This window comes from Oncorhynchus nerka, linkage group LG9b (assembly GCF_034236695.1).
Source record: "Oncorhynchus nerka isolate Pitt River linkage group LG9b, Oner_Uvic_2.0, whole genome shotgun sequence".
NCBI classification, from domain to species: Eukaryota; Metazoa; Chordata; class Actinopteri; order Salmoniformes; family Salmonidae; genus Oncorhynchus; species Oncorhynchus nerka.
The window spans coordinates 3,322,556-3,332,806 of NC_088424.1; the positions used below are offsets into that span (position 1 = coordinate 3,322,556).

General features: G+C 43.7%; 1 protein-coding gene across 1 annotated transcript; it reads left to right on the forward strand.

Annotated features, from left to right (window-relative positions):
• Positions 1 to 1,133: 1,133 nt before the first annotated feature.
• Positions 1,134 to 9,029, forward strand: LOC115114862 (phosphoglucomutase-1-like). Its single transcript, XM_029643354.2, has 11 exons — positions 1,134 to 1,496; positions 2,260 to 2,422; positions 2,687 to 2,833; positions 5,263 to 5,388; positions 6,508 to 6,698; positions 7,138 to 7,292; positions 7,485 to 7,600; positions 7,707 to 7,842; positions 8,184 to 8,367; positions 8,462 to 8,596; positions 8,726 to 9,029. Exons 1-11 carry the CDS (start codon positions 1,239 to 1,241, stop codon positions 8,813 to 8,815), a joined length of 1,701 nt encoding a protein of 566 aa, XP_029499214.2. The 5' UTR covers positions 1,134 to 1,238; the 3' UTR covers positions 8,816 to 9,029.
• Positions 9,030 to 10,251: the final 1,222 nt, after the last annotated feature.

Below are 10,251 nucleotides of genomic sequence, written 5' to 3' on the forward strand. Positions count from 1 at the left end.
GCTAATCAGCAGAAACATGGCTATCCAGTTCAAAGATTGGAATGTCTATATGCCTATCTATGTCCACGTCTATCTATAGCCGTTAGTAGCTATACCTGTAAATATACTGTACCCTAAAACCCCTCTCTATTCAAGCCTTTACACAGTGTATTATTACTACTCAATTCAAATGTACTTGAATGGACTTATCAGAGGTTATGGGAGGGGTGGGAGTGTCATGATTGGCAGAATAAGTTTAGCCTGGGTACCAGTCTATTTAGCTAACACTCCTCTCCTTGTACTTCGTGTCTTGTTTCGCAATGACACAAAGTTCCAGGAGTGGCTCGAACAAGTTGGCCCCTTTATGTAAACACAGGGATGGCCTTCGGTGAGGGTATGACAACATGGTGAGTGTCCGACAAGTACTTCCCCTGTATACACTGTTCAGCCTTGACCTGAAAAAAATAGCCGATATCTCACCGACCGCTGTTGAAATCAGACCTAGAATTGATATTTTCTTACCAAGCTAATGAGAGGACATCGTGGGGCAGCAGAGCCCTATAGCACAAGTCGTTTGTCCCCCCAAAAATTGTGCACCTGTACTTTAAATCAACTTTCAACTGGAAATATTGTTTTGTCTGACTGGAGGGTCACAAGACAAGTGGAAAGAAAGACCCCCGTAATGTTGGCGATGCAGCACTAGCAAAACAATATCCGACATTAGCCCTATGAAGCGGCAATGCATTCTACTCTCAGAGAAGAAGTTGACCTTTCACACTGGTCTGCAACTAGTATTACCACCACATCTCAATCCTGTGCATCAGCAAGTCAATTCAAATCAAAACTGACCCCGGAATCAGTGCTCGGGGAATCTCTTACTTGGAGACAACATCCACCTCTCAAATATCATTGTCAGCATAGCTGCAGAGTACAGAGCCTAAACCACATGGCACTCCCACCTACTGCCTGGAAGGACCACACAGGGTCTGCTGCAGCCCTGACAGTGATCCCCCTGTAAATGTGCAAACTAAGGAGCGTCTTCAGTTACCATCTGTCTCTGCACACACATTAGCCTGCCTGGTTTATTTTTGGACCCATAACTACCCCCTACCAGCCTGTGAAATACTGGGAGTGGCTAAGACTTTTCCCTCCCGTTATGCCTGTACACCCTTTTTAACTGTCAGGGGATCACATCTACACAACAGGTTACCCCTCTTTCCTTGTTTTTTGTTGTTTTGTTTTTGTACCACATTGAAACAATGGATGATAGTCCACTGCAAGTTCTGACTCTACCCACAGCCCCTTACCCAGATCAGAGACCAGGTACTAGTGGTCTGAGAAAGAAGGTGTTTGTCTTCCAGTCCAAAAGGAACTACCTTCAGAACTTCGTCCAGAGTATATATTCCTCCATCGATCTGCTAGACCGCCAGGGGTCCACAATGGTAGTTGGGGGAGACGGACGCTACTTCAATCAAACAGCCATCGAGGTCATTGTTCAGATGGCAGCTGCGAACGGGGTCAGTGTTACCTGTCACTGTAACCTGTCACTACGTGGGCGACTGTGTATCAGTGTCACCTTTTCCAAATCACTGGTTGGTGGTGTTACCTATTTGACACCACGTGGCCTATCCAGGGCATGCAAACATTAGTAACGGATTAAAGGTGTCTGAAAATAGGCCCGGATGAAATTAACAAATTAACAACTGGTTGTTTTATATCTTTGAATCACATACTGTTTTAAGAAAGACTGTCTACATATGCCACAGTTGTTGAATACTTATTCGAAGTTGGTATGGAAAACAAACTTTCTTAACTAAGGACTCACTGTCTTGAAATAGATGTGTATTTAAACTAGCTTTGTTGTTGTCCCAGTGCCAGCACTAATGTGGCCCCGAGGTGCTGGGTCATAAATTAGAGAACCTCGGACGCTTTTGCAGATGGGGGTATTTTTAGGGGGATTAAAAGGAAGTTGCACATGATGACACCTGCACCTAATGTGTTTCCACCTCTGTTATTTCTATGGCCGTCCTAAGTATAACCACCAGCAACCATAGCTTATGGACTTCTCATGTTAAAATCCAGAAGTAAATATGGAATCAAATGAAATCTATACCGTCAACGTGAGGCTTTCAGTCATAAAACGTGTTCAACTCCAAGCGATAGTGGCTTGTTTCAAAATAACTGCTCAAATATGGAACCGCGACAGATGTGCTAACCTGAAAGTCAACTTTACAACACCCCTGCCAAAACATACACAACTGACCTGTGTCATCTTGGCAGGTTGGACGGCTCGTGATTGGTCATCATGGGATCATGTCCACGCCAGCGGTTTCCTGTGTGATCAGAAAGTACAAGGCCATCGGCGGTATCGTCCTCACAGCCAGTCACAACCCTGGGGGACGCGAAGGAGACTTTGGCATCAAGTTCAACACTGCTAATGGAGGTATTGTAACTAGAGAAGAGGGAATAGGAGGAAAGGGTTAGCCAAGAGTGTTACAAAATGAGATTTCACACGTATCATGCTCAGTGATGCAGATTTTTGACACAGTTGATACCATTTCAGTCTATATTAACAATTGAAAAGACTAGAGCAGCACAATTAAGATCAACACAAATGAGTGCCCTTGTGTAACACAAGACATGAAGTTGAATGTGTATTCAGAGGATACTACAGCATTAAGTCATGCTTCTGTTTGACCCAACCCAGGCCCAGCCCAGGATGCAGTCACCAACAGAATCTTCCAGATCAGCAGAACCATAGAGGAGTATGCCATCTGCCCAGAGATCCGGGTAGACTTGGCTACCCTGAGCAAACAGACGTTTGATCTGGAGAACAAGTTCAAACCCTTCACAGGTGAGCACAAACACATCACTCATAACCTGACATGAGAATTGTATTTATTTTGATTTAACCTTTATTTAACTAGGCAAGTCAGGTAAGAACAAATTCTTATTGACAATGACGGCCTACCAAAAGGCAAAAGGCCTCCAGCGGGGATAGGGGCTAGGATTAAAACATTATAATAATAATATTGGACAAAACACAGATCATGACAAGAGAGACCACACAACACTACAAAAAGAGAGACCTAAGACAACAACATAGCAAGGCAGCAACACATGACAACACAGCATGGTAGGAACACAACATGACAGCAGCACAACATGATAGCAGCACAAAAGATGGTACAAACAATATTGGGCACAGACAACAGCACAAAGGGAAAGAAGGTAGAGACAACAATACTTCACGCGAAGCAGCCACAACTGTCAGTAAGAGTCTCCATGATTGAGTCTTTGAATGAAGAGATGGAGATAAAACTGTCCAGTTTGAGTGTTTGTTACAGCTCGTTCCAGTCGCTAGCTGCAGCGAACTGAAAAGAGGAGCAACCCAGGGATGTGTGTGCTTTGGGGACCTTTACAGAATGTGACTGGCAGAACGGGCGTTGCATGTGGAGGATGAGGGCTGCAGTAGATATCTCAGATAGGGGGAGGGAGGCCTAAGAAGGTTTTATAAATAAGCATCAACCAGGGGGTCTTGCGACGGGTATACAGAGATGACGAGTTTACAGAAGAGTATAGAGTGCAGTGATGTATCTTATAAGGAGCATTGGTGGCAAATCTTATGGCCGAATGGTAAAGTACAGCTAGCCTCTCAAGAGCACGCTTACCTGCCAATCTATAAATTACATCACCGTAATCTAGCATGGGTTGGATGGTCATCTGAATCAGGGTTAGTTTGGCAGCTGGGGTGAAAGAGGAGCGAATACGATAGAGGAATCCAAGTCTAGATTTAACTTTAGACTGCAGCTTTGATATGTGCTGAGAGAAGGACAGTGTACCGTCTAGCCATACTCCCAAGTACTTGTATGAGGTGACTACATCAAGCTCTAAACCCTCAGAGGTAGTAATCACACCTGTGGGGAGAGGGGCATTCTTCTTGCCAAACAACATGACCTTTGTTTTGGAGGTGTTCAGAACAAGGTTAAGGACAGAGAAAGCTTGTTGGACACTAAGAAAGCTTTGTTGTAGAGCATTTAACACAACATACAGGGAGGTACCAGCTGAGTATAAGACTGTATCATCTGCATATAAATGGATGAGAGAGCTTCCTACTGCCTGAGCTATGTTGTTGATGTGAATTGGGAAGAGCGTTGGGCCTAGGATCAAGCCTTGGGGTAGGCCCTTGGTGACAGGCAGTGGCTGAGACAGCAGATGTTCTGACTTATACACTGCAGTCTTTGAGAGAGGAGGATAGCAAACCAGGCCAAAGACCCCTCAGAGACATCAATACTCCTTAGCCGGCCCACAAGAATGAAATGTGCTTTGGCCAATGAAGAGCTTTGGCCAAGTCAATAAAAATAACAGCACAACATTGCTTATAATCAAGGGAAATGGTGACATCATTGAGGACCTTTAAGGTTGCAGTGACACATCCATAACTTGAGTGGAAACCAGATTACATAACAGAGAGAATACTAGAAACATCAAGAAAGCCAGTCAGTTGATTATTTACAAGTTTTTCCAAAACTTTTGATAAACAGGGCAAAATAGAAATAGGCCTATGAAAGTTAGGATCAGCTTGATCTCCCCCTTTAAATAAAGGACAAACCATAACTACCTTCCAAGCAATGGGAACCTCCCCAGAGAGGTTAAAAAGGTCAGACATAGGCTTGGCGATGATAGGGGCAGCAACCTTAAAGAAGAAAGGGTCTAAACCATCTGACCCAGATGTTTTTTTGGGGCCAAGTTTTTAATTTTTGTTTTTAAAAATATTTTTTTAACCTTTATTTAACTAGGCAAGTCAGTTAAGAACAAATTCTTATTTTCAATGACGGCCTAGGAACAGTGGGTTAACTGCCTGTTCAGGGGCAGAATGACAGATGTGTACCTTGTCAGCTCGGGGATTTGAACTTGCAACCTTTTAGTTACTAGTCCAACGCTCTAACCACTAGGCTAACCTGCCGCCCCGGGGCCAAGTTTAAGGAGCTCAAGAGAACTGGAGAAATAAACTGGATGTTTGGTTCCTTGTTGGCTGTTTTAGAGTAGGCAATAAGAGAAAACTCACATATTAGAATTAAATAAAACTTGCACTATAAAAAACAAATGAAAACAACGACAGTCCAAGTTTGCAGTGCAAGATCAATGTGACTTTTTAACAACACAGTTTCTGGGTTGACTTAATCTGTCTGCTGAACATTGCTTCTATTTTTATTCTTTGAATTGTTTCCCTACTTTGCTTACTGAGATGTACAACTGAAGGGATTCTTTGTCTTGCCACAGTGGAGATAGTGGACTCGGTAGAGTCTTATGCCAACATGCTAAGGAACATCTTTGACTTTGCTGCACTGAAGGAGCTGCTGTCTGGGGAGAACCACATCAAGATCCAGCTAGATGCCATGCATGGAGGTTAGTAATCTAGCGTGCCAGACTTCACAGCTACGACGTCGACGTGTAGTTGGAGTATATGCAATATTCAGAGACACACTCGACTGGCTCTGCAAGATTAGGAGGTAAGAAGAAGACTGCTCTGTTCAGATGTACAGTACAGCAAAACCTATACTATAGTTATGCTGTTTTCACAAGCGCATATGTTGATATATAGCTTAGGTTTCATATAATCTCACATGGTGCCACAGTAAAGATGAGCAGAGCACGATTTGTGAGAGCAGAAGCCCAGTCGAGAATTCAGCTGTCGTATCTCACTATCTGTTACATGATCCAGTCTTTAAGGAGAGAGGGGTTACAGCTCCCCTGTGATAACACTGAAACCAAAGGCGGGACCCCCCTTTGCACAGGAAAGCCGGTGTCCTTAGACTGCCAAATCGCAGAAGATCTTGACATGAATGGAATTTTAACAAGGTTCCACGTTCATGCCTACTCCCTCTCTCCAATAAGAAGTGAATGTCTATGTGGCTTGGAGCAATCAGCCGGTCAACCCAAGGATGTGTGCATGTTGAACTGACTTCAAAGCTTCTGAAATTGAGAGACCAAAGTTATGATGATGATGAGTAATTGGATACTCTGGTATCTAAAATGTGGGCTAACAGTGTACTTGCCAAATGTTTTATCAGGACTGGGAAGAGGGTCAATATCATTAAATAATCCATTAAGAGAAAGGATACTCTTTCAATAAAATTTCCTTCCAATTGTCAAAAATCTCTATCACTATGGTTCCCCAAATGTCCCCATCACAGTGTCAAACGATCACTATTTAACTCTCAAATTCTTTGCCATGTCTTCGCCATAACCGCCAAAATTCCACACCTTGATCCTGTTTCTCGACTCTGTCAAAGACTGCGATTCTCCTAATTCTAGTCTCTTTCAACAGCCACACTATAAATCAGGCACTAGAGACTTGTCCAATTCAAATTCTCTATTTCTCTAATCCTGTCTCTTGGACCCCATGGCACTTGTCCCATTAAACTGTTTATTATTAAACGTGACTCTATCCCTCTTTCTGTCCCTCCCTCCCTCCTCTCTCTCTCTCTTTCTCTCTCTCTCTCTGTACCTCTGTCTACTTCTCAGTGATGGGTCCCTATGTGAAGAGGATACTGTGTGAGGAGCTAGGCTCCCCTGCGAACTCTGCCATTAACTGTGTCCCCCTGCAAGACTTTGGGGGCCAGCACCCTGATCCCAACCTCACCTATGCAGCCAACCTGGTTGAGACCATGAGGGGTGGCCAGTACGATTTTGGAGCTGCCTTTGATGGTGACGGTGTGCGTGCTAAATCAAACAATAATTGGACTGTCTTTATAATAATTATCACCATTTTAAGTAATCATCTTTAATTTGGGAATTTCTCCTTTATATAGAAAAAAAACTAGAACCCCCCCAAGAAATATTAAAGTGCTTTAACTGCCAATGCTGACACAACAACTGAAAATCTACTGAGAAATGTTTTCTTTTAATTAAATATTATACAATGTTAAAATATTACCCATCAAGCATCCCAGACAGACTGAAGACTTCTATCACAACTTTAGGGTTAGATGCTTTGAATTGTATTTAGATAAATCACCATGCTGCTAAACCCTCTCTTTTTTATTTTTTACTTAACCTTTATTTAACTAGGCAAGCCAGTTAAGAACACATTCTTATTTACAATGACGACCTCTCTCTTGTCGACTGACCTCTAACCTCTGTCTGGTTTTCCAGGACCGTAGCATGATTCTGGGTAAGCATGGCTTTTTCGTCAACCCCTCGGACTCGGTGGCTGTCATCGCTGCCAATGTCTTCAGCATCCCCTACTTTCAGCACACAGGGGTGAGAGGCTATGCCCGCAGCATGCCCACCAGCGCTGCCCTGGACAAGTAAGGCCTCGGCCTGGCATTATCCAATGAGAAAATGAGCCATTGACCATTACTGCATTTCATCCTGTTTCAATGAACAAATGATAACGAACTTGAATGTTGAATGTACAGATGTGTGCAGAATGATCATAAACCATAATCATGTATGATAACCAAAACAACAAAATCCCCCCATTTCTCTGTATTTCGTAGTGTGGCCAGGGCAACAAAGATTGAACTTTATGAGACCCCCACGGGGTGGAAGTTCTTTGGCAACCTGATGGACGCAGGCAAGCTGTCACTGTGCGGAGAAGAGAGTTTCGGCACAGGTATCTCATCAGTGAGTCAAAATGTCAGGAACTATGTTGTAGTTACAAGAAACGTGGCAAACGCTGCAAGAACCTCAAGCAATCTACACTGTTTCTATCATGTCAGGCGCTGACCATATCCGTGAGAAGGATGGACTTTGGGCCGTGCTGGCATGGCTGTCAATCCTGGCAACGAGGAAGCAGAGTGTGGAGGATATTATAAAGGACCACTGGCAGACGTTTGGCAGGAACTTCTTTACCAAGTGAGCAATGGACAGTGTGAATCACGGTACTGACATCTGGTGGTCAAAGCATATCATTGCAGACATCTTTTTTTTCTGAATCTTCACAGACTTTCTCAGGGAGATGTAGTGAGGCTTGGCTACTGCTCAAGTTTGAGTGAAACCGAGAGTTGTATAACATGCTGGAAAAATCAAATCAAGCTGGGAAAAAAAATACATTATGATATGAAAGCAAGTGTCAAAAAGTGGCAGTGTGATTCTCTTAGACAGTGACAGATGGGTTGGCCTCAGAAAGAGGAAACACCTGAGCAACGTAGCCAAAGCTTCTCTCATTTCATCTTCTGCTGTGCTGCCTTGGGCAGGTATGACTATGAGGAAGTCGACCTGGATGCAGCCATTCAGATGATGGAGGATCTGGAGCTGAGGATACTGGGGAAGGCCTTTATGGGCCAGCGGTTCGCTGTGGGGGAGAAGCTCTACCAGGTGGAGAAGGCAGACAACTTTGAATACACGGATCCCGTAGATGGGCGCATCTGCAGAAACCAAGTGAGGAATGGAGGCGGCTATTTCGGGCGTGGACGCAGAATTGGACCTACATGTCACACTGGACTAATTCATCTTCATCTCCTCTCTCTTGCAGGGCCTGAGGATAATATTCACAGATGGCTCCCGGATCATCTACAGGCTCAGTGGAACAGGGAGTATGGGGGCAACAGTTCGGGTCTACATCGACAGCTATGAGAAAGACCCTGACAAGATCTTCCGAGACCCACAGGTAAGTCTAAGACCAGGCAAACGATGATTCAGAGATTAGATCTCACTTACCAAACTGTGGTGTTTCTAATAATATCATCATGGCCATGTAGCTAAGTGTATTAACTATGTGTGTGTGTGTATGTGCCAGGTGATGCTGGAACCCCTGGTTACCGTAGCCCTGAAGGTTTCACAGCTTCATGAGAGGACAGGCCGCAGTGGCCCATCAGTCATCACATGATCATCCATTACCACCCCTGCCCTTCCTAATAAAAGCCTCAAACTACACTGTCTTTTCCCCATCCTACCTTCCCTGAGATGGTCATTTTACCCTTCATCCAAAGCATCTTTGTGCGATTTTGTACTTTCAGATCAACCCCAACTATCACCACTCAGCTTCTTATTAATTGAGAAGGAGTCAACTGTACCAAAAATAAAACATTCTCAACTTTGTATTTAGTTGTTGGTGTCATTAGTGAAATCCCCATCGATCAGGGCTAGCCAACCTTCTTCCTGGAGAGCTGCTGTCCTGTAGATATTCACTCCAAAAACCTACAGGAGGGTATCTCTCTAGGAACAGAGAGTTGGAGAGCCCTGCCATAGATGGTATAGGTCTACATACAGTAGCATGGGAAATTCCCCAATAAATCGGTAATGAGAAGGCCTTGGTCTTTATATCAAAACTATTTCAATACAGAAATATTGATATGCCTGTTCTGTCTTCAAAGTGGGATTTAAGATTAAGCGCTTTCTGTAATACTATCTAGAACTACCGTACTATAAATGGGTCGTTTTAGGTACACTACATCAAGTGAAGTTGAGAAGTATGTAGCCTAGGCTAGGACTATTTGTCGGCTGTCTGGCTCCATCCAAAGCAGTTCTTCCCGCCAAATTGGCTGACAACAGCTTCGAAACATATCAACTTGCTCCATTGTTCTCTTGTAAAGAATGTGTTCAAGTGTGCCTAGCTCCAATGCAATATTGTATCATGGAAAGCATGCATTTGTTGTAGGAAATATTGCCACATACCGTTGACAAGTTGTGTAGCAACGAAAACATTACCTCAAAACTGCAGACAGCAGATCTAACAGTGAGTTTGTCTACCTTTGTTTACAGCTATGTTTTCTGTACCCATCATATCTTCAGATATTAGGTCATCCTACCTGTGTGTGCTTGTAAAAACGTTTTCACTGGAACAAGTGTGTATTCATGTCACCTTCAAATAACCTGTGAGGTGGAGGCAAAGCCAGTGAGTGACAACCTGTGTGAATGGGAGGCTAAAGTGGAGGGACTGAAGGACATCTTGTCGGAAGGTGTGATATGGCATGGAGTGTTCAGAGCATCCCCCCAAAAAAGTATATTGTTGATGATGATCAGCTACTGATGATGATGATTATATGGTGTCTACACTTGGTGTCTACACTTGGTGTCTACACTTTATTTTTTTAGAATCTTTCTGTTCAATAAGGTGTTACAGTTTAGTGAGGCTTATAGCTCTGTCCCCCCAACTGTCGAGTTCAGCACCGTCCCCTTCCACACCAAAGATGAGTTGTCAGCAATACTTCATCTATTGCCAAGATAGTGTCATAAAAAGGAAACTGTTTCCCTATCTGTTTTGGCTGAAGTGGACAAGGACGCAGGTAGGACTATGTATCCCCTGCCTGGGCAATACATACA

Excerpts from the sequence above, each read along its gene's own strand:
- LOC115114862 (XM_029643354.2), top strand. The coding sequence starts at position 1,239 with ATGGATGATAGTCCACTGCAAGTTCTGACTCTACCCACAGCCCCTTAC. Across the intron at positions 1,497-2,259 it reads AGATGGCAGCTGCGAACGGG|GTTGGACGGCTCGTGATTGG; the intron begins GTCAGTGTTACC and ends TCATCTTGGCAG. Across the intron at positions 2,834-5,262 it reads CAAGTTCAAACCCTTCACAG|TGGAGATAGTGGACTCGGTA; the intron begins GTGAGCACAAAC and ends GTCTTGCCACAG.